The following is a 23,302-nucleotide window of genomic DNA, read 5'->3' on the forward strand; positions in this document are numbered from 1 at the left end:
TCACATCCTGACACTTGCCGACGATGTGCCAAGGAAAGAATCCAACGGATCCCCAGAAAGAGCGCCAGCTCGGGACGGGTGGGTCTGAGTCCCCACTGATCATTCCTTCCACTTTGTCTTTCCTCAGTGTGTCTTGACGGTCTGGGCATCGCTGACGGGAGAATCCCAGACTCTTCCTTTACAGCCTCTTCCTCTGAGATCAATGCCGAACCTCACAAAGCGCGTCTGGGGGGCAGCGGTTGCTGGAAACCGTCCAAAATCCGTACGTAAAAAAACCCAAAAAAAAACACAGCTCTCCGTCGTAGTTGCTGGTAGTTTGGTATCCTGAGCAATGGAATGCCTTCCGCCCTCAGTCGGCAGCTGGATCCAGGTGAACCTCGGTCAGAACTTCAAGGTGACAGGCATTGAGACCCAGAAGTGTACATACCAAGGGCAAAGTTCCAGCGTATTTGCGATGCAGTTCAGTATTGACGGAGTGACTTGGTATCGCCACCCAAAGCAGGTGAGCGGTCGTCGACTCGTTTCGTCATCCTGGCTGTTGTCGTTCATTGCAAACGCGCGTTTTGTTTCCAGCCTTCTGTGGGGACGTATATTCTAAACAGGCCCGTGTTCGCCCAGTTCGTCCGCCTCCTGCCAAAGTTTTTGGGCCTACGCTTTGACGTCTTAGGGTGCACGTCTGACGACACCGCTCGTGAGTACGGCGTTTGGAATGCAGTGAGAAACTAGCAAGAAACGGGCTTTGATTTTCCCTTCTGACCCACAGACAAATTATGCAGCAGCACAGCCACCAACCTCGGCCTCGACGGTTCAATGACGTGAGTCAGACTTGGTATGACGTTTCTTGCCAAAATGCCTCCTCCTGACTAAACAAAGTACTTCCGCAGGGTCCGGTGCCCACCGGGCTGCGCCCAAGCCGGCTACATGGTCTACGGAACACGGCTCTACAAACCGGTATGTTAATTACCGCACGACCTGCAAGCGGAGTTCTTGTTCTATATCTGAGACGTTCTCTGAGTGCAGGACTCAAACATCTGCGCGGCCGCTATTCACTCGGGCGTCATTGAGAACGAGATCGGAGGAGATGTGACTTTGCTGAAGACACTGCCACAGAACGCCTACAACGGCTCCGCCTGTAACGGAATCATCTCGAAAGTGTGCGTGCTCCGCTTTCACTGGCGAGTCCACTTAAAGATGCCCGGCTCATTCTCACTTTACTGTCTGCAGATATGTTAACAAATTGGCTCCGTCTCCGTCTTACACTTTTGCTGCCACGGGTGAGTAGAATGTCCAGAATAGAAAGCATTTCTTCACGTGACGCCATCTTGCACGCAGAGCCGAGATGCTTGGGACCTGAATGGGAGGAGTTTGCGGACTTCTGCTACAAACGTTTTGATGATACAAAGACGTGGTACGGCGCTCGACACTCCTGCTGGGGTCTCGATGCCAATCTGGTGTCCATTCGCTCCGAGGCTGAGCGGGATTGGCTGCAGGACCTCTTGAAGTCTGGTGCGCGCGCGCCAAGCGTCGCTCACATTGGCTCCATATCTGGAAAGCCATTGAGAACTCTGTTGCTGTTTGTCCTCTGCAGCCCCCGGAGACACGTGGACCGGACTGAACGACCTGGTCAATCGCGGCAGATTCGTGTGGTCGGACCGCCGGAAGGTGACCTTCACCAACTGGGCTCCGGGAAAACCTGCCGGCCTGATGGAGAATTGCGTGGCCACCTTGAGCCAGGTAGGTGCAGAAAAGATTGACCCGCTCGCCGAAGACAAGTTTAGATTTAAAATCAATCTCATTTTGACTTTCAGTCTAGCAAATGGAAGAGGATGTCCTGCATGGAATTAAACGGCTACGTGTGCAAGATGCCCACAGCGCGTTACGCGCGGGATATAAAAGGCGCCAATGGAAGTTGCGAGTAATCATATGATTGCAATTGACCTTGCATGATCATTCTGCTTGGTTTACCATGCATTTTGATTGACTGATTGATTTACCATGCATTCTTATGATTGATTTACCATGCATTGGTCGTCTTGTTAGAGTTACCATGTGTTATTATTCTGTTTAAGTTACCATGCATTCTTCTTCTTCTTGACTTAAGATGTGATATTATGATTTACCATGTGTTATTATTCTGTTTGTTACCATGCATTCTTCTTCTTCTTGACTTAACATGTGATATTATGATTTACCATGCATTATTATTATTTTGTTCAATTTACCATGCATTATTATGATTGAACCATGCATTAGTCTTTTTGTTAGATTTACCATGTGTTATTATTCTGTTTTAAGTTACCATGCATTTTTCTTTTTGACTTAACATGTGATATTATGATTTACCATGCATTATTATTATTTTGTTCAATTTACCATGCATTATTATGATTGATTAACCATGCATTCTTCTTCTTCTTGACTTAACATGTGATATTATTATTTTGTTCAATTTACCATGCATTTTCCTAATTGATTTATATTTCATTTACTTATTGTTAAATTCACCATGCATTATTATTCCATCTGTTGTTTTACCATGTTTAATTGACCCCAAAAAAAACAATAAAATAATAAAGACAATTGGTGTCACCTGTTAACTCATTGAATAGTTTACTGATTTGGACAGGGCAATTTTATAATCTGGTCAATTAGATCATACTTTATTACTCCTGATGTACGAGTATTAGTCAGACCTCCTCATGATGCCATTTTGGTGCATTTTTGCATTGCTCTTTGTAACAATTTGGAAAAAAAGATGTACTCTATTGCTATCCACGTCATGAAATCCATCCATTGTCCTGAAGTGCTTATCCTCACGAGGGTCGCGGCTAGCCTATTCCAGCTGGGGACACATCCTGAACTGAGAGCCAGGCAGTGGCAGGACCCACATCATTCCCATCACCCCCCTTCCAAAAAAAAAGAAAACAAGTAGGAGCGGTCAATCGGCCTACCATGAATGTTTTTGAAACGTGGGAGGAAACCTACGCATGCAAACATGCAAACCCCACACGAGATGGCACTAAAGCCTGCGCCTAACGTACTGCACAAATCAAGCATTAGATATCAAAATTCTACCACACTAGTGTCGTGTAAAAAACAAAAAGTCACAAGATGACAACCATGGAAACAAATTGATGGCATCGTGACCCCTGACTGTTTCATGCAAAGATGTGCACTGCACTTTTTAAGCACTGAACCGAACTGACCCAAATTGCAAATAGGCTACATAAAATACATCTTTTTTTTTTTTCCCTGCTCACTGTGGTACCTCTTTTTTTTTTTTTTTTTGCTTTTGAAAGCTTTTGATTGTACAGACCATTAGTGGTGGTAATGCTAGGATTGGACAAACCTTCACACATCATAATACAAGGGAAGCAAACTAACTCAAAACATACATTTAGCATAAGCAAGCAGAAATAACAAATGGTCACATCATAAAGATCTATTTGCAGGCAAACAATACTATAAATATCATAAGCACACAATATAGTATAAAAGAACGTTCTTTTTGACAGCCTCTGTGGTTGCCAATAAACAGTCCTTGAGTGTCAGATGACGACGGATCCTTAATGCAGTGGACTTGAGCCACTGACAGATGGCGACATTTTGCTTCTTTAAACATACTTACACATTTCCGATGCTCACCTGCTCTCGACTTTTTAACTTGCAACAAAACGGGAACACTTCTAAGAAATACAAAGAACACATCGATCTCTGCCCTTCTTGGGGCTTATTTTGGGCTGGATCTAGTTTCAAGGTAGAAGATTTCAAGCAACATATTTAGCTAAATTCCAGGAGCAATGCGGTGACGTCATCGCTAGAAATTAAATGTCTCATAGCTACAAAACCGTAGCAGCTCAAACGAACGTTTTTACGGCACAAACCAGCACAAACGAACGGTACCATTTTGGGTCCATTTGCCAGTCAATGGGGGGAGGGTCGAAATTAAATTCAAGTAATAGCAAGCGCCGTGGCCGTTTGTGTGTCTGCGCCCTCTTGTTGAAAGGCTTATCGGTCCATCCGTGGATTTTGGTTCTCTGCTGTTGTTGTTGTTGAATAACGATCGTCCGCAAAAATGACACTGGGTCTTCATTGTGACCTGCAGTGAAAATGAAAGAGAATGTCACGTTTGTTTTCAAAATTTGCATTATTTATTGAGTACATTGTCAATAGAATTGCCACTCGGTTCCATTTCACTCAATTGCAAGTTTCTCTGCACGGGTGGCAAATAAGTCACCCCCTTCTCCTCAAATCGAGTCACTTTGCTACAAAGTAGGATGAGCTGGCCAGTCTACACCGAGTGTTTACAAGCAATGCCGAAAGGAAAAGGCACGTTCACAGAGGAGTTGAATCAAAGATTCAATAAAAAATATGATACTTTTAATGATCCTATTTATATTATAGATATTATGAATAAAAAGTATTCTACATATGTTTTGTGCTTTTGCATTCGAGGCCTGCGAGGCTCAATTGGAGACGCTTTCCCCTCATTTCTCCCAGATTCATTTGCTCCTCGTTCATTTTCATTCAAAAGCACGTCCGCTAAATGTATTTTCTCATGTTCTCTGAAAATCAACACGAATTCTGAGAGGCGTGAATGGAAAAGCTTCTGTAGTCTTGTGTATACTTGAACATAAATTGAGTGACACCTCATTGAATTCCAACTTTCATACTTGGATTTAATTCTTTATATTTACTGTTAAAGTAAAGAGTTGGCTGATTTTCGCTGTTGTTCACGTCCAGAACATTTACAAAGTCACACAATCTAAAGGAATCAAAGAAGGCTGGTTTTTTTTGTTTTTTTGGTCATACACACACGCGCGCGCGCGCCACTCCCCACGTCGCTTGAGAGTGCTTTGAGATGACTACCTTCGAATGTGACGTGTTTGATGTGTGGGCGTGGCCTGCCTCTCGCTCGGTGCAGGGTGGACCAAACGTTCATTTTTCCTCTGTACTTGAATCCACTCGCAGTGAGGCGACTTATCATTTCTGTTCTCCCGACTAGAATCGTTACGACCCTCAGTGAGAGGGGGATTTTCCTCCAACATGTGGGAAGAACTAAAGCGTGTTCTTCTCCTGATTGGCATATATTGGGCATGTGCTTCAGGTAAGCAATTTGTATCTTTAGTCCATTGAAACAACAGTAAAGAGCTGGAATGTACTGTACTGTGAGTTAGCACGACTGCATCTGCTTCTATTCTAACATTACGGTGCCTGAGATTTAAAAAAAAAAAAAAATCATTGCAATGTCACAAATATGGACGACAAAAACTTTGATGAACTTTGAAGAATCCTCATTATTCGGACACTTTGATGTAGTTGCTGTGTACGTCAATTCTCCCGGACCGGACCTTTCTAGTTATCGAGGCTTGCCTTTATCAGCATTTTCATCATTCATGTGGGAAGCTGTTGTGTCCGAACATCCGAGCAACTTGACTTTGAAATGACGAGCTAAAACCGTTGAGTCAAGTGTCTTTGCGTTGTCTTACGGCGGCAAACGAGCCCCGCTTGTGAATTTTAAGTGCGCACTGGCTGTCAGGATGACGTATTGAAGTTGAGCATATAACTTCAAAATATTCCATCTAAAATTGCTCTTTTATTTTGAAAACCGAATGTGTTTATATGTGCTGTCGCGTTACTGGGCTTTTCCTTTCATCTCTTTTTTTCCGGGTTTACTTGTGTTTTTCCTTTGCTCTGTTTTGTTTTTGTTTTTTTTATTCCTAAAACATGGGCACGCTTGGAATTCAGGAGCGGCTGATTGGACTTTGTGACACTTAGATGAGTTGCACCGTTAGGGTTAAAGACAGAGAATGTCAACAAGACACAAGAATAATAATAAATGATATATAATAATAGTGATAATACTAGTTTAATAATAATAAAAGTAATACATATAATAATAATAAATAAGAATAATCATTTCTTACAGCCCTTTATACAATATATTATGCACATGTGTATATAGACAAGATAATAACACTTAGATGAGTTGCACCGTTAGGGTTAAAGACAGAGAATGTCAACAAGACACAAGAATAATAATAAATGATATATAATAATAGTGATAATACTAGTTTAATAATAATAAAAGTAATACATATAATAATAATAAATAAGAATAATCATTTCTTACAGCCACAATATATTATGCACATGTGTATATAGACAAGATAATAACACTTAGATGAGTTGCACCGTTAGGGTTAAAGACAGAGAATGTCAACAAGACACAAGAATAATAATAATGATATATAATAATAGTGATAATACTAGTTTAATAATAATAAAAGTAATACATATAATAATAATAAATAAGAATAATCATTTCTTACAGCCACAATATATTATGCACATGTGTATATAGACAAGATAATAACACTTAGATGAGTTGCACCGTTAGGGTTAAAGACAGAGAATGTCAACAAGACACAAGAATAATAATAAATGATATATAATAATAGTGATAATACTAGTTTAATAATAATAAAAGTAATACATATAATAATAATAAATAAGAATAATCATTTCTTACAGCCCTTTATACAATATATTATGCACATGTGTATATAGACAAGATAATTCTTGGCGCCCCTATTGTAAGAATATTTTCATGATTTATATGAGCTAATTATAATGAATACTAATCAATCATTATTAGTCATTATTATTAAGTTTCTTACAATCCTTGATAGAGTATTAGCAATAATTTCTTACAGCCCCTTTATACAATAGATATTTCTTAGCACCTCTGTTATAAAAAAAATCATGGTTATTATGATCTAAATCTAGATCATAATCATTGTTATATTAATAATTATATTGTAATTATATTATTAATAATACACCTTCGTGTCTGGTCTGTTATCATCACACAAAAAAAGTTGCAACACAGTTGTGCAGTTCATAATATCGCTGTGCATCATCAAAATGTGTCGGCATATGTTTTCAAAGATTGCAAAATTGATTTTATGAGACTCTGATTTCAATGCGTGTTCATTTCTCCTAGTGAATCGCAGAGCGCATCTGAATAATTGCATTTGCCCCCCAGAGTCCATGCTTATTAGGTTTGATTGATTGATTGATTGATTGATTGATTGATGGATTGATTGATTGAGCCCGCAGTTTAAAAGCCCTTCTTCTCCATGAAACACTCAGTCAGGCCTGGCTTGCTTGGCTTTGTACTTTGATATAAGGAAGGACGGGCGGGCGGGCTTCTTGAGCTATGAAGGGGGGAGCGGTCCAACTGTTGCAACGTGTTCCATTCGCTTGAGTTGCGTTGTGCTTTAGCACCCTCCAGTGGTGAAATGTGCGATGACCTGATTTGAGCTTAGCTCATTGGTCATCGATACGCCACACGTGCGTAACTGGTGGGTGGGGTAATAGCTGAGGGTGAAGATGATGATGATGATGGCATCTTTTAAGTGGAACAACTTGCACCATTGGTGGCTGACGACATACTTTTTGCCCCACTGTACATCTGAAGCTTAGTATCATCACTTTGGGGCCATTGTGTGCAATCCTTGGCAGGCGTAAGTGATGCTTTTATGCAAACAATCAGCAGCTCCACGTTGCTGCATGGCGCTGGCTGAACCCAAAAATGGAGGACAGGCATGTTTTTGGAAGGGGCCAAAGCGACAATGGGCGTTGGCCCCCCCCATCCTCCACCCCACCCCTGACAGAATCCTCGTGCATTTGGTTGAGATGCCCCCAATGAAGAGCACAGAATAAAAACATGCAAGTGTTCCATCAGTGTGCTCTGATCTGTCCGCCTGATCCCCAAATTGTGCCTTCAGCCAACAAGTGTCTTTCCGGGTGGCTCGAGCACGACTCCAGCTGCTACAAGAAGGAGGTGAAGCCCAACGGTTGGCTGGGGGCCCGGCACCACTGCGTCTGGCAGGGCGGCGACCTGCTCTCCATCACCACCTCGGCCGAGGAGGACTTTGTGAAGCGCGCCATGGGCAAGACCCGCTTCTGGCTGGGACTCTCCAACCAGGTGAGACGGAAGCAGTCGTGGACTCTGCAGCGACAACTGGAACCGTTTTCTTTTTTCCCCCCCAGAAATGCGACGACGTCTGGTGTGGCTTTGTAGCCGGAAGCCAGGAGCTGATCTGGTCTGATGGCGAGACAACGACACACACCAACTGGGCCTTAGACCAATTTAAAAGGTAAGAAGTCACATCTTGGCATGCTGTTGTCAGGCGGACACGCGTAAAGGTTCTGGAACCAATTTTGAGAACGAGCACTCAGGGAAAATTAGGAAAATGTCCCTTTTTATAATCTACCGACAGCACCGACGTCGCGTCCTGCGCCTACGTCAACCAAGGAGCTTATCTTTTGCCTGGGAGGTGGAGGTCTGGCTCCTGCGCTTCCTCGTTGGCCTACATGTGCAAACGGCCGCAGAGTAAGTCTGCACGTCCGTGGTCACGTTGCTGATGAAAGGTGAGATGCGCAAACGGGTCTTTTTTTGCAGGCTGCCCGGAGGGACGGACGTGTACCTCCAATAGTGTTACTGCTGTAATGAAGAGTGAGTTGCAGCACGCTTATTTGCGCTTTAACCATCTCGTCATGGTTTCCTCCTCAATGTTTTTCCTTGTGGCCTCAGCTTCCGACTGCGACGATGGCAACTTCCTTTATGGCGATGATTGCTATCTTTTTGACGCGACGTCTAAAACTTGGGAGGATGGCGAGAAGTTTTGTCTCGCCCGGCGAGGCCACTTGGCTAGCGTACACTCTGAGCAAGATGCCCTATTCATTATTGGTGAGCACCAAGAAGAACCGCCACAGTCGTCATTTGGCTGAAGCTCTTCTTGCCCTGAAGCTCTTGTTCTCCTTCCTTTCATCAAGATCACGCAAGTTACGGGAACATTTGGGTGGGAGAAAAGAAGAAGGGCAAGAACTACAAGTGGACTGACGGAACAGCTTCTGTAAGTGGATTGCTGAAGGCCTTTAGAAAAGTCTTGTCGCAGGCATCCGTCTTGTCTAGAAGCATCGGGCAGCCGCTTACAAAGTATTGGCGCTCTGATTTTAGAGAGGAGGCGGTTAAGATGATATATCCTGGACGGTGGCTCGGGTTTGTCTTTAGGTCTTCAGGGTTAGTTGCTTTGTGCACGTTTTCCCCAGACATTTGGGTTGCCAGGGCGGGCACAATGTTTTATGGCAATGTTCATACTACTTTGACTGACAGGGTTAGTTGCTTTGCGCATGTTTTTCCCCAGACATTTATTTGGGTTGCCAGGGCGGGCACAATGTTTTATTGCAATGTTCATACTACTATGACTGACAAAGTGAACAACCAAAGTGAAACTTTAATGCGGCGGGAACATGACCACATCGAATGCAACACGCTAAAGTTCTGTCCAAAATCTCATCCGCAGGACTACGGAAAAGTTGGCTACCGCTCCAGTGGTGACTGTTCTTTTTTGTATACCAACTGGCTGTACAGAAACTCTCATTGCTCCTCCACATTCCCATCGGTCTGCAAAACAGGTGCAAACGTCCCTCCCGAGCGCCCCTTTTGGATGCGTGAAGCATTTGCTCATATTCGCTCCCCTTTTTCTGCAGCCAAGTGCGGAGGGCCTCCACAGCTGCCACCATTAGTCGGCCAGCCGAGTAGGTGTCCCGCACTGCCGCCGTCTTGCGCTGTCTTGCTCTGTCTTACGCTGTCTTACGCCGTCTGTCGCAGACTGGACTAAGAAATGCGGCTGGTGGCTGGACTACCCCGAGAGCGACTTCTGCTACCTGATGATCCGCCAGCCCACCATGACCTGGCAGGAGGCGCAAGACGACTGCCAACGCCTCCAAGGGAACCTGCTCAGCATCACCGACGACCATGAGCAGACCTTTGTACATGGTAGGCGGCCATGAATTGAAATATTGGCCATGAACAAGTTGTTGTTGTTATATGTTCATTTCGAACCGATTTAAAACATGAAAATAGGAAAATAAAACACCACTTTAAAGTGCCATATCTAAGTCACTGAAACAAACAACCCAAAACCCCCAACAACAAAGAATGCTCGAGTGTAGTCAGCTTTGTCTTTTTTTTCCCCCTCATACATGTTAAGAAACCAGTTTTTCGACACTTTTTGGAACACTTGTGTTTGCCCTATTTTCATGCTCATTTTCCAGACCATTCCATAATTTCACCCCACAAACCCCTGAGTGACAAAAGTTTGTCTGGGATTATAAAAAGTGCGTTTGTATGCTCCTTGTTATTTTTCCTATTGCTTGACTTATTTGGTGTTACCCCGTATTTCCACACAGTAGTTCAGATATGGCAATCTGTAGGTATCTGGAGTCCGGACTGCTTCTTGCTTTCCTCAGAATTGCAATAACCTTTGACATTTTTGTTTGTACATGATTAATTAATGTGTGATTTCCAGCAGCTTTTTATTGTCAACAGTCACGCCCAGGAATTTTCTTTCAGAAACTCTTTTCATACCATTGTCAATTTTCACTTTCAAACGAGGCTTCGATTTATACCTGACAAATAATTTTGTTGGCAGTTTGGTTTTACATTAAACCACGTATTCATTTCTGTGGTGATTGTTGGTTTCCATAAGCTGCTGTAAATTGTCCCCAGCGCAATAGATGTTTGTATCATCATCATTTCATGATGTTGGATACACAAGTCGTTGAAGAGGACCAAGGGCAGAGGTTGTTCACCTGTTATGGGATACATGATCTCCAGACGTTTTACAAATTGCTGCCTGTTGCTTAAGTAGCTCCTCAGCCAGTCCAGACCAACTACTCTGATGCCGTGATTTACTGGGTCAAATGCTTTTGGTTGATGAAAATCCCAATAACTTGTTTTTTGATCATCTGATGTTCTCTATTAAGATCCATTAGTGTCCTTCCGGAATCCATATTGACTGTCAGCTAAAAGCTTTTTTTTTTTTTTTCTTCAATCTCGTTTTCTCGTTTTTCTGTGAACAGTTTTTTTTATTTATATATATATATATATATATATATATATATCTCAGTTTTATCACACACACACACACATATATATGCAATATCCGCATTTTTGTGTCAGATGCTGGTTGAGGTCTGATCCCCTCAGCCGTCTACCCTGTTTCAGTAGCTCCAATTTGTGTTTGCAAACCGCACTGTTATTGCTGCTTTGGTTTTAATATTTCTCGATGGTCCCCCTGTCTAACTCAATTCCTTTTGAGCTGAGAAAGCTCAACGGAGCTCAACGGATGACGCGTCCTCCTCACTCGGCTCCTCTTGACGATGTCGTTCATTCTGGCACAGGTTACATCAAGGCTCTGATGAAAGCATCCTCTCTGTGGTTGGGCGCCAATGTCACCATCAGTGACGAAGGCAGCACGTGGGCTGACGGAGCCGCGTTCACTTACGTCCGCTCGACTTCAGGTCTGTCGGAGACGGTTGTCTGCTGCCATTTGGAGGAACGGAGGAGCACTGAGATCTTCTCTCCCGCCCCCCAGGTACCGCCGATGGAAATTGTCTTTCCTTCCTCACTGGCAACGGCAACTGGGAGTACGACTCGTGCAACAAGGAGAAGAGAGGTTACGTCTGCAAGAAAAGAGGAAATGGTAAGTGAGAGGCAACGCCCCAGCGACTGTCATCGCCCCTTGACGTCTGTCTGTGCCTTGATGTCTCTGTTCCTTTCCTCTTGCAGTAAAGCCTACGCCGGTTCCTGACTGTAAGTCGCCTTCGACTGCGTGGAAAACCATGACCCTGGAGTCACACCATGCCAACCAACAAATTCTGTGCTTTTTCGTTTTTATGAAGTACTCAGCCACGTGTTGAATGTTTTTTGCATCGTTTTACCTTGTACAGCGGCACTTTGGTTGTTTCTCAAGCGCGAAGATGAATGTTCCGGAATCCTTTCAAAATGTAAACGTCTCTGATGCCGTTGGGCTAAGCTAACCAAGTCGAGTCCCGGATCTTCCAATTTGCCCGAGAAAATGTAGATTTGGCCAACCGTGACCCGCAAATTGCCCTTTGCTCAAAATGGTGGACTGAAGGGCAAAAACAGGAGCGTGCTCTGATCTGTTCCCCAAATTGTGCCCTCAGCCACCAAGTGTGCTCCCGGGTGGCTCGACCACGGCACCAACTGCTACAAGAAGGTGGAGGAGCCCAACGGTTGGCTGGGGGCCTGGCACCACTGCGTCCGGATGGGCGGCGACCTGCTCTCCATCACCTCCTCGGCCGAGGAGGACTTTGCGAAGGGCACCATTGGCGAGGACACCCCCTTCTGGCTGGGACTCTCCAACCAGGTGAGACGGAAGCGCAAGCGGCCGTCGACTGCTGCGACAAGTGGGACTGTTGTTCTTTTTCCCCCCAGAAATGCGACAAGTTCTGGTGTCGCTTTGAAGGCGGGAGCCAGAAGCTGACCTGGTCCGATGGCGAGACAATGAATCACGCCAACTGGGCCTCAAATCAACTCGAAAGGTAAGACGTAACAACTTTGCATGCTGTTGTCAGGCGGAGGAGCCAATTTTGAAAAGGGCCACTTGGGGAAAGGAAAAAAAAAAACCACGGGAAAATAATTGCTTGTTTCTTTTCTCCCGACAGCGCCGACGTTGCATCCTGCGCCTACGTCAACCAAGGGGGAAGGGGTGAGCCCGGCCAGTGGCGGACTGGCTCCTGTCTTTCCTCGTTGGCCTACATGTGCAAACGGCCGCTGAGTAAGCCTGCACGTTTGTAATCAGGTTGACTTTGAAAAGAGAAAAGCTCAAACAGGTCCTTTTTTATGCAGACTGCCCGAAGTGTTCGCCCAAAAGTGGTCCTGCTGTAGTGACGAGTGAGTTGCAGCACACTTATTTGCACTTGAACATCTTGTCATGGTCATGTTTTTCTTTGTGGCCCCAGCCTCCGACTGCCACGACAACACCTTCCACTATGGCGATTATTGTTATCGTTACGAGACGACGCTTAAAACCTTTGACGTTGCTGAGAAGTTCTGTCTTTCCCGGGGAGGCCACCTGGCTAGCGTCCACTCCAAGAAAGAGGCCCAATTTGTGCATGGTGAGCACCAAGAGCAACCGCCGCAGTCGTCATTCGACTGAAGCTCTTTTTGCCCTGAAGCTCGTGTTCTCCTTCCTTTCCTCAAGATCACTCGCGGACCTCACAATCTGCTTTCGTGGGACTCAAGAAGACGACGGCCGACGACTACGAGTGGAGTGACGGAACAAGTTTTGTAAGTGAATTGCCTTTTAAAAAGTCATTTTTCAAAAGATGAGCTGGGAAAGTCCAAATTTGAGCAGGGTAAAAAAAGTGGAGAAATGCCGCTCGAGGCTTCAACGATTGGATTGTTTTGGAGGGGAAATGGGTAAAACTTGGGCGCGAGTGAGCGATTGCCGAGGAAGGGCGTTCAGAAGCCGAGCAGACAGAGTCCAACACGCTCATGTCGTCCACAGAACTACAACGAATGGCAAGATGATACCAAGGGCGACTGCGCGTTCCCAAATTCTGTTGGGGAGTTGAGTGCCAGCCCCTGCACAACGCAGCGGCCATTTGTCTGCAAAACAGGTGCAAACGCCCCTCCCGAGCGCTGCTCCTGCACACATCAAGCATTTGCTCATATTTGCAAATCCCCCCCCGGCAGCCAAGCACGGAGGACCTCAACAGCTTCCACCATCAATCGGCCAACTACGTAGGTGTCGTCGCGCACTGCAGCCGTCTTACCCCATCGGCACGCCGTCTTATGCTGTCTTGTGTCTGGATTGCAGGCTGGACTGACAAATGCGGCTGGTGGCTGGACGACCCCTCGGACGACTTCTGCTACCTGATGATCCGCCAGCCCACCAAGACCTGGCAGGAGGCGCAAGCCGACTGCAAAGGCCGCCAAGGGAACCTGCTCAGCGTCGCCGACTTGCACGAGCAGGGCTTCGTACACGGTAGGAGGCCATGAATTCAAATATATTGGCCATAAACAAGTGGATCCATTTTTATTTTCCAACATGAAACAAACAAGAAATAGAAGCTAAAGTAAATTGAAAAAGGCGTCATGTCTTCGTACGCGGTCTTCATACGGCCATGAATTTGCTAAGTCTTTGAGAAAAACCTTTTTTTCCTGCTACGCCTTCCTTTCCAACTCAAACCTGATAAACCCGAGCGAGATATGGCCAGCGTTGCTCGGTTGTTGTTGTTTTTTGTTGTTGTTTCACTCTCTGTTGCAGTATTGTTAGCGCTTTGTCACGGCTGTGCCGCACCCATCAGGTTGTAGTGCAGAGTCAAGTGTGAGTCGTTTTGGAATAATCTTGCATGTTCTCTTTGGGATCCAAAGGTATCGCCAAGATTCTGATGGGTGATGCCTCCCTGTGGTTGGGCGCCGACGCCTCCATCAAGCGTGACGGCGACAAGTGGACTGACGGATCCCCCTTCTCTTACCTCCGCTGGAGTGCAGGTCGGGCTGAGGCGGTTGTCAGCTGCACTTTGGAGGAACGGATGAGCGCTCAGATCTTGTCTCCCTCCCTCCAGGTGTCGCTGAAGGGGGGAAATGTCTTTCCTTGCTCACTGGCAGCGGCGACTGGAAGCGCGACAAGTGCGACGAGAAGAGAGGCTACGTCTGCAAGAAAAGAGGTAAGTGAGATGTGACGCCCCGCGGGTGACCCGTCATCACGTGTCGACATCCACGTTCTGGTTCCCGCTTCTAGGAAAGACACATCAGCTGCCACTACATGACGGTAAGTTGCCTTCAACGTCTCTGTGAAAAAAGACGGAGAGAAGTCAAGAGTTGTGCTCTCACAGGCTACAAGGAGGAACTTGTCTGCCAAGACGATTGGAAATTCCTTGAATGTCCCGAAGAAAAAGTCATCCGCATACGGTCGGCTTTCTATGGACGGAAGGATAGCGACGTCTGTCCCAGTGGCGGCGGATCACGCGGTAAGAATCCTCCAGTGGCATTGTTGTTTTTGGCTCGCTGTCCTGGAGCCGTTTCTGTCGCCATGTTTTCAGTGTTGGAGGTAGTAGTAACTCGTTCGTAACATATAATTCAATATCAATATGCATGGGCATTGATGCGTGAGCGATGGCACTAGAAAATGCCTTCCATATTTTGTTTCAAATTTTCATTGAATAAAAATAGAAAATGATGAAAAAGAGCTAAGCTGGGCGCTTTTTTTGGTTTCCTTTTTTTTCTTTAAAATACCCTGCGTCCTGTAACAAGTTGAAGTCAGTGTGTAAGTGTGCGAATAAAATGCGCGCGAAATGGTGGCGTGTTGTCACTTGCAGATGACTGCAGGGTGGAAGGGGCTCTCTCTCACTTCAGAGGATTGTGTGACAACTATCAGATTTGCTCCATTTACCCTTGGGATACGGACTCCTGCCCTGGTATCTCCAAATACCTCCACGTCGTCTACAGCTGTGAGAAGAAAGGTGGGCTTCACACCCTTACAGTTGCCGATGATGTGCCAAGGAAAGAATCCAACGGATCCCCAGAAAGAGCGCCAGCTCGGCACGGGTGGGTATGAGTGCCCACTGATCATTCCTTCCACTTTCTTTCCTCAGTGTGTCTTGACGGTCTGGGCATCGCTGACGGGAGAATCCCAGACTCTTCCTTTACAGCCTCTTCCTCTGAGATCAATGCCGAACCTCACAAAGCGCGTCTGGGGGGCAGCGGTTGCTGGAAACCGTCCAAAATCCGTACGTTAAAAAAAACCCAAAAACCCCACAGCTCTCCGTCGTAGTTGCCGGTAGTTTGGTATCCTGAGCAATGGAATGCCTTCCGCCCTCAGTCGGCAGCTGGATCCAGGTGAACCTCGGTCAGAACTTCAAGGTGACAGGCATTGAGACCCAGAAGTGTACATACCAAGGGCAACGTTCCAGAGTATTTGCGATGCAGTTCAGTATTGACGGAGTGACTTGGTATCGCCACCCAAAGCAGGTGAGCGGTCGTCGACTCGTTTCGTCATCCTGGCTGTTGTCGTTCATTGCAAACGCGCGTGTTTTGTTTCCAGCCTTCTGTGGGGACGTATATTCTAAACAGGCCCGTGTTCGCCCAGTTCGTCCGCCTCCTGCCAAAGTTTAAGGGCCTACGCTTTGACGTCTTGGGGTGCACGTCTGACGACACCCCTCGCAGTGAGTACGACGTTTGGAGTGCAGTGAGAAACTAGCAAGAAACGGGCTTTGATTTTCCCTTCTGACCCACAGACATCTTATGCAACAGCACAGCCGCCGACCTCGGCCTCGACGGTTCAATGACGTGAGTCGGACTTGATAAGACGTTTCTTGCCGAAAAGCCTCCTCCTTACTAAACAAACTACTTCCGCAGGGTCCGGTGTCCACTGGGCTGCGCCGAAGCCGGCTATAAGGTCTACGGAACACGGATCTACGAACAGGTATGTTAATTACCGCACGACCTGCAAGCGGAGTTCTTCTATGTCTGAGACGTTCTGTGAGTGCAGGACTCCAACATCTGCGCGGCTGCTATTCACTCGGGCATCATTGAGATTGGAGGAGATGTGACTTTGCTGAAGAGACTGCCACAGAAAGCCTACAACGGCTCCACCTGTAGCGGAATCGTCTCGAAAGTGTGCGTGCTCCGCTTTCACTGGCGAGTCCACTTAAAGATGCCCGGCTCATTCTCACTTTACTGTCTGCAGATATGTTAACGAATTGGCTCCGTTTCCGTCTTACACTTTTGCTGACACGGGTGAGTAGAATGTCCAGAATAGAAAGCATTTCTTCACGTGACGCCATCTTGCACGCAGAGCCGAGATGCTTGGGACCTGACTGGGAGGAGTTTGCAGACTTCTGCTACAAACGTTTTGATGATACAAAGAAGTGGTACGACGCTCAACACTTCTGCAGGAGTCTCGATGCCGAGCTGGTGTCTATCCTCTCCGAGGCTGAGCGGGATTGGCTGCACGACCTCGTGAAGCTTGGTGCGTGCGCGCTAAGCGTCGCTCACATCGGCTCGATATCTGCCATATCTGGAAAGCGAATGAGAGCTCTGTTGCCGTTTGTCCTCTGCAGCCCCTGGAAACACGACGTGGACCGGACTGAACGACCTGGTCAATCGCGGCAGATTCGTGTGGTCGGACCGCCAGAAGGTGACCTTCACAAACTGGGCTCCGGGAAAACCTGCCGGCCTGATGGAGAATTGCGTGGCCACCTTGAGCCAGGTAGGTGCAGAAAAGATTGACCCGCTCGCCGAAGACAAGTTTAGATTTAAAATCAATCTCATTTTGACTTTCAGTCTGGCAAATGGAAGAAGATGTCCTGCATGGAATTAAACGGCTACGTGTGCAAGATGCGCACAGCGCGTTACACGCGGGATATAAAAGGCGCCAATGGAAGTTGCGAGTAATCATATGAATGCAATTGACCTTGCATGATCATTCTGCTTGGTTTACCATGCATTTTGATTGACTGATTGATTTACCATGCATTCTTATGATTGATTTACCATGCATTAGTCGTCTTGTTAGAGTTACCATGTGTTATTATTCTAAGTTACCATGCATTCTTCTTCTTCTTGACTTAACATGTGATATTATGATTTACCATGTGTTATTATTCTGTTTAAGTTACCATGCATTCTTCTTCTTCTTGACTTAAGATGTGATATTATGATTTACCATGCATTATTATTATTTTGTTCAATTTACCATGCATTATTATGATTGATGAACCATGCATTAGTCTTTTTGTTAGATTTACCATGTGTTATTATTCTGTTTAAGTTACCATGCATTCGTCTTCTTCTTTTTGACTTAACATGTGATATTATGATTTACCATGCATTATTATTATTTTGTTCAATTTACCATGCATTATGATTGATTAACCATGCATTAGTCGTCTTGTTAGATTTACCACGTGTTATTGTTCTGTTTAAGTTACCATGCATTCTTCTTCTTGACTTAACGTGATATTATTATTTTGTTCAATTTACCATGTTATTATTCTCTTAGATTTACCATGCATTTTCCTAATTGATTTCTTATATTTCATTTACTTATTGTTAAATTCACCATGCGTTATTATTCCATCTGTTGTTTTACCATGTTTAATTGACCCCAAAAAAACAATAAAATAATAAAGACAATTGGTGTCACCTGTTAACTCATTGAATAGTTTACTGATTTGGACAGGGCAATTTTATAATCTGGTCAATTAGATCATACTTTATTACTCCTGATGTACGAGTATTAGTCAGACCTCCTCATGATGCCATTTTGGTGCATTTTTGCATTGCTCTTTGTAACAATTTGGAAAAAAAGACGTACTCTCTTGCTATCCACGTCATGAAATCCATCCATTGTCCTGAAGTGCTTATCCTCACGAGGGTCGCGGCTAGCCTATTCCAGCTGGGGGCACATCCTGAACTGAGAGCCAGGCAGTGGCAGGACCCACATCATTCCCATCACCCCCTTCCAAAAAAAAAGAAAACAAGTAGGAGCGGTCAATCGGCCTACCATGAATGTTTTTGAAACGTGGGAGGAAACCTACGCATGCAAACATGCAAACCCCACACGAGATGGCACTAAAGCCTGCGCCTAACGTACTGCACAAATCAAGCATTAGATATCAAAATTCTACCACACTAGTGTCATGTAAAAAACAAAAAGTCACAAGATGACAACCATGGAAACAAATTGATGGCATCGTGACCCCTGACTGTTTCATGCAAAGATGTGCACTGCACTTTTTAAGCACTGAACCGAACTGACCCAAATTGCAAATAGGCTACATAAAATACATCTTCTTTTTTTTTCCCTGCTCACTGTGGTACCTCTTTTTTTTTTTTTTTTTTTTTATGCTTTTGAAAGCTTTTGATTGTACAGACCATTAGTGGTGGTAATGCTAGGATTGGACAAACCTTCACACATCATAATACAAGGGAAGCAAACTAACTCAAAACATACATTTAGCATACGCTAGCAGAAATAACAAATGGTCACATCATAAAGATCTATTTGCAGGCAAACAATACTATAAATATCATAAGCACACAGTATAGTATAAAAGAACGTTCTTTTTGACAGCCTCTGTGGTTGCCAATAAACAGTCCTTGAGTGTCAGATGACGACGGATCCTTAATGCAGTGGACTTGAGCCACTGACAGATGGCGACATTTTGCTTCTTTAAACATACTTACACATTTCCGACGCTCACCTGCTCTCGACTTTTTAACTTGCAACAAAACGGGAACACTTCTAAGAAATACAAAGAACACATCGATCTCTGCCCTTCTTGGTGCTTATTTTGGGCTGGATCTAGTTTCAAGGTAGAAGATTTCAAGCAACATATTTAGCTAAATTCCAGGAGCAATGCGGTGACGTCATCGCTAGAAATTAAATGTCTCATAGCTACAAAACCGTAGCAGCTCAAACGAACGTTTTTACGGCACAAACCAGCACAAACGAACGGTACCATTTTGGGTCCATTTGCCAGTCAATGGGGGGAGGGTCGAAATTAAATTCAAGTAATAGCAAGCGCCGTGGCCGTTTGTGTGTCTGCGCCCTCTTGTTGAAAGGCTTATCGGTCCATCCGTGAATTTTGGTTCTCTGCTGCTGTTGTTGTTGTTGTTGAATAACGATCGTCCCCAAAAATGACACTGGGTCCCCATTGTGACCTGCAGTGAAAATGAAAGAAAATGTCACGTTTGTTTTCAAAATTTGCATTATTTATTCAACTGTTATTTCTTTTTTTATGGACATTTATTGAGCGCGCAGCCATGCCACTCGAGACTTTCCAAGACATTTCATGAGGGGAATTTTGTCCTGAAGTGGATACTTTTTAGTTGTTATTATCATCAATTTGACCAAAAGCGAACAACTAAGTGTCTGGGCTCTTGTTAAACAAACGTATCGTTGTGGAAGAAGCCTTGAACGTTCTGACGACTCCCCCGCAGCAAAGCCAAAGGAGTGTGATGAGTCCAAAGTCATTTTTCAATTTGTTCGCCATTACTGTGTGGTGCTGTCACGTGTCTGCCGGTCGGAAGGAACGACTCGGCCCCGCCCTCTGGTTTCAGGCAACCTTGGACTCGCAACATAAGTAACAAGCAGCGGTGCCGTTTGTTTGTCTGCTCCCTCTTGTTGAAAGCCGAGCGCCCTTTCTAGACCGGTTTAGTCGACCTCATGATCATAATGAAAATAGTCAGGTCGATCAGTGGATTTTTGTTTTCTCCTTTTGGTGCTTAATACTGATCAATTGCTTCCCATTGTGACCTGCAGTAAAAATGAAAGAAAATGTCACGTTGGTTTTCAAACTTTGCATTCTTTATTAAGTACATTGTCAATAGAATTGCCACTCGGTTCCATTTCACTCAATTGCAGGTTTCTCTGCATGGGTGCATGGCAAATAAGTCACCCCCTTCTCCTCAAATCGAGTCACTTTGCTACAAAGTAGGATGAGCTGGCCAGTCTACACCGAGTGTTTACAAGCAATGCCGAAAGGAAAAGGCACGTTCACAGAGGAGTTGAATCAAAGATTCAATAAAAAATATGATACTTTTAATGATCCTATTTATATTATAGATATTATGAACAAAAAGTATTCTACATATGTTTTGTGCTTTTGCATTCGAGTCCTGCGAGGCTCAATTGGAGACGCTTTCCCCTCATTTCTCCCAGATTCATTTGCTCCTCGTTCATTTTCATTCAAAAGCACGTCCGCTAAATGTATTTTCTCATGTTCTCTGAAAATCAACACGAATTCTGAGAGGCGTGAATGGAAAAGCTTCTGTAGTCTTGTGTATACTTGAACATAAATTGAGTGACACCTCATTGAATTCCAACTTTCATACTTGGATTTAATTCTTTATATTTACTGTTAAAGTAAAGAGTTGGCTGATTTTCGCTGTTGTTCACGTCCAGAACATTTACAAAGTCACACAATCTAAAGGAATCAAAGAAGGCTGTTTTTTTTTTGTTTTTTTGGTCATACACACACGCGCGCGCGCGCCACTCCCCACGTCGCTTGAGAGTGCTTTGAGATGACTACCTTCGAATGTGACGTGTTTGATGTGTGGGCGTGGCCTGCCTCTCGCTCGGTGCAGGGTGGACCAAACGTTCATTTTTCCTCTGTACTTGAATCCACTCGCAGTGAGGCGACTTATCATTTCTGTTCTCCCGACTAGAATCGTTACGACCCTCAGTGAGAGGGGGATTTTCCTCCAACATGTGGGAAGAACTAAAGCGTGCTCTTCTCCTGATTGGCATATATTGGGCATGTGCTTCAGGTAAGCAATTTGTATCTTTAGTCCATTGAAACAACAGTAAAGAGCTGGAATGTACTGTACTGTGAGTTAGCACGACTGCATCTGCTTCTATTCTAACATTACGGTGCCTGAGATTAAAAAAAAAAAAAAAATCATTGCAATGTCACAAATATGGACGACAAAAACTTAGATGAACTTTGAAGAATCCTCATTATTCGGACACTTTGATGTAGTTGCTGTGTACGTCAATTCTCCCGGACCGGACCTTTCTAGTTATCGAGGCTTGCCTTTATCAGCATTTTCATCATTCATGTGGGAAGCTGTTGTGTCCGAACATCCGAGCAACTTGACTTTGAAATGACGAGCTAAAACCGTTGAGTCAAGTGTCTTTGCGTTGTCTTACGGCGGCAAACGAGCCCCGCTTGTGAATTTTAAGTGCGCACTGGCTGTCAGGATGACGTGTTGAAGTTGAGCATATAACTTCAAAATATTCCATCTAAAATTGCTCTTTTATTTTGAAAACCGAATGTGTTTATATGTGCTGTCGCGTTACTGGGCTTTTCCTTTCATCTCTTTTTTTCCGGGTTTACTTGTGTTTTTCCTTTGCTCTGTTTTGTTTTTGTTTTTTTTATTCCTAAAACATGGGCACGCTTGGAATTCAGGAGCGGCTGATTGGACTTTGTGACACTTAGATGAGTTGCACCGTTAGGGTTAAAGACAGAGAATGTCAACAAGACACAAGAATAATAATAAATGATATATAATAATAGTGATAATACTAGTTTAATAATAATAAAAGTAATACATATAATAATAATAAATAAGAATAATCATTTCTTACAGCCCTTTATACAATATATTATGCACATGTGTATATAGACAAGATAATAACACTTAGATGAGTTGCACCGTTAGGGTTAAAGACAGAGAATGTCAACAAGACACAAGAATAATAATAAATGATATATAATAATAGTGATAATACTAGTTTAATAATAATAAAAGTAATACATATAATAATAATAAATAAGAATAATCATTTCTTACAGCCCTTTATACAATATATTATGCACATGTGTATATAGACAAGATAATTCTTGGCGCCCCTATTGTAAGAATATTTTCATGATTTATATGAGCTAATTATAATGAATACTAATCAATCATTATTAGTCATTATTATTAAGTTTCTTACAATCCTTGATAGAGTATTAGCAATAATTTCTTACAGCCCCTTTATACAATAGATATTTCTTAGCACCTCTGTTATAAAAAAAATCATGGTTATTATGATCTAAATCTAGATCATAATCATTGTTATATTAATAATTATATTGTAATTATATTATCAATAATACACCTTCGTGTCTGGTCTGTTATCATCACACAAAAAAGTTGCAACACAGTTGTGCAGTTCATAATATCGCTGTGCATCATCAAAATGTGTCGGCATATGTTTTCAAAGATTGCAAAATTGAGTAGGACTTTTAGGAGACTTCAATGCGTGTTCATTTCTCCTAGTGAATCGCAGAGCGCATCTGAATAATTGCATTTGCCCCCCATTTGAGTCCATGCTTATTAGGTTTGATTGATTGATTGATTGATTGATTGATTGATTGATTGATTGATTGATTGATTGATTGATTGATTGATTGATTGAGCCCGCAGTTTAAAAGCCCTTCTTCTCCATGAAACACTCAAGTCAGGCCTGGCTTGCTTGGCTTTGTACTTTGATATAAGGAAGGACGGGCGGGCGGGCTTCTTGAGCTATGAAGGGGGAGCGGTCCAACTGTTGCAACGTGTTCCATTCGCTTGAGTTGCGTTGTGCTTTAGCACCCTCCAGTGGTGAAATGTGCGATGACCTGATTTGAGCTTAGCTCATTGGTCATCGATACGCCACACGTGCGTAACTGGTGGGTGGGGTAATAGCTGAGGGTGAAGATGATGATGATGATGGCATCTTTTAAGTGGAACAACTTGCACCATTGGTGGCTGCCGACATACTTTTTGCCCCACTGTACATCTGAAGCTTAGTAGCATCACTTTGGGGCCATTGTGTGCAATCCTTGGCAGGCGTAAGTGATGCTTTTATGCAAACAATCAGCAGCTCCACGTTGCTGCATGGCGCTGGCTGAACCCAAAAATGGAGGACAGGCATGTTTT

At 44.1% G+C, this 23,302-nt stretch overlaps 1 protein-coding gene and 2 long non-coding RNA genes across 3 annotated transcripts; all 3 read left to right on the forward strand.

Moving 5' to 3' along the window:
- The first annotated feature begins 23 nt into the window (after positions 1-23).
- On the forward strand, positions 24-17,281 carry LOC119127431 (limulus clotting factor C-like). The gene is made up of 11 exons (XM_037259371.1): positions 24-78; positions 128-262; positions 354-502; positions 574-691; positions 764-815; positions 885-951; positions 1,021-1,154; positions 16,575-16,624; positions 16,683-16,856; positions 16,948-17,096; positions 17,171-17,281. Exons 1-11 carry the CDS (start codon positions 24-26, stop codon positions 17,279-17,281), a joined length of 1,194 nt encoding a protein of 397 aa, XP_037115266.1.
- On the forward strand, positions 7,965-8,788 carry LOC119127316. Its single transcript, XR_005098790.1, has 5 exons — positions 7,965-7,993; positions 8,059-8,165; positions 8,289-8,401; positions 8,471-8,524; positions 8,603-8,788. It is a non-coding gene; the product is annotated as an uncharacterized LOC119127316 (long non-coding RNA).
- Positions 14,778-15,784, forward strand: LOC119127323. Its single transcript, XR_005098796.1, has 4 exons — positions 14,778-14,856; positions 15,205-15,348; positions 15,481-15,615; positions 15,708-15,784. It is a non-coding gene; the product is annotated as an uncharacterized LOC119127323 (long non-coding RNA).
- Positions 17,282-23,302: the final 6,021 nt, after the last annotated feature.

The sequence above is a fragment of the Syngnathus acus genome, chromosome 9 (assembly GCF_901709675.1).
Source record: "Syngnathus acus chromosome 9, fSynAcu1.2, whole genome shotgun sequence".
Taxonomy (NCBI): Eukaryota; Metazoa; Chordata; class Actinopteri; order Syngnathiformes; family Syngnathidae; genus Syngnathus; species Syngnathus acus.

What these genes read in the sequence shown, in the direction of transcription:
- LOC119127431 (XM_037259371.1), top strand. Translation starts at nt 24, where the DNA reads ATGTGCCAAGGAAAGAATCCAACGGATCCCCAGAAAGAGCGCCAGCTC. An exon ending in GGCCTCGACGGTTCAATGAC is followed by an intron (nt 816 to 884) that starts GTGAGTCAGACT and finishes GTACTTCCGCAG; the next exon opens with GGTCCGGTGCCCACCGGGCT. An exon ending in TTACACTTTTGCTGACACGG is followed by an intron (nt 16,625 to 16,682) that starts GTGAGTAGAATG and finishes TCTTGCACGCAG; the next exon opens with AGCCGAGATGCTTGGGACCT.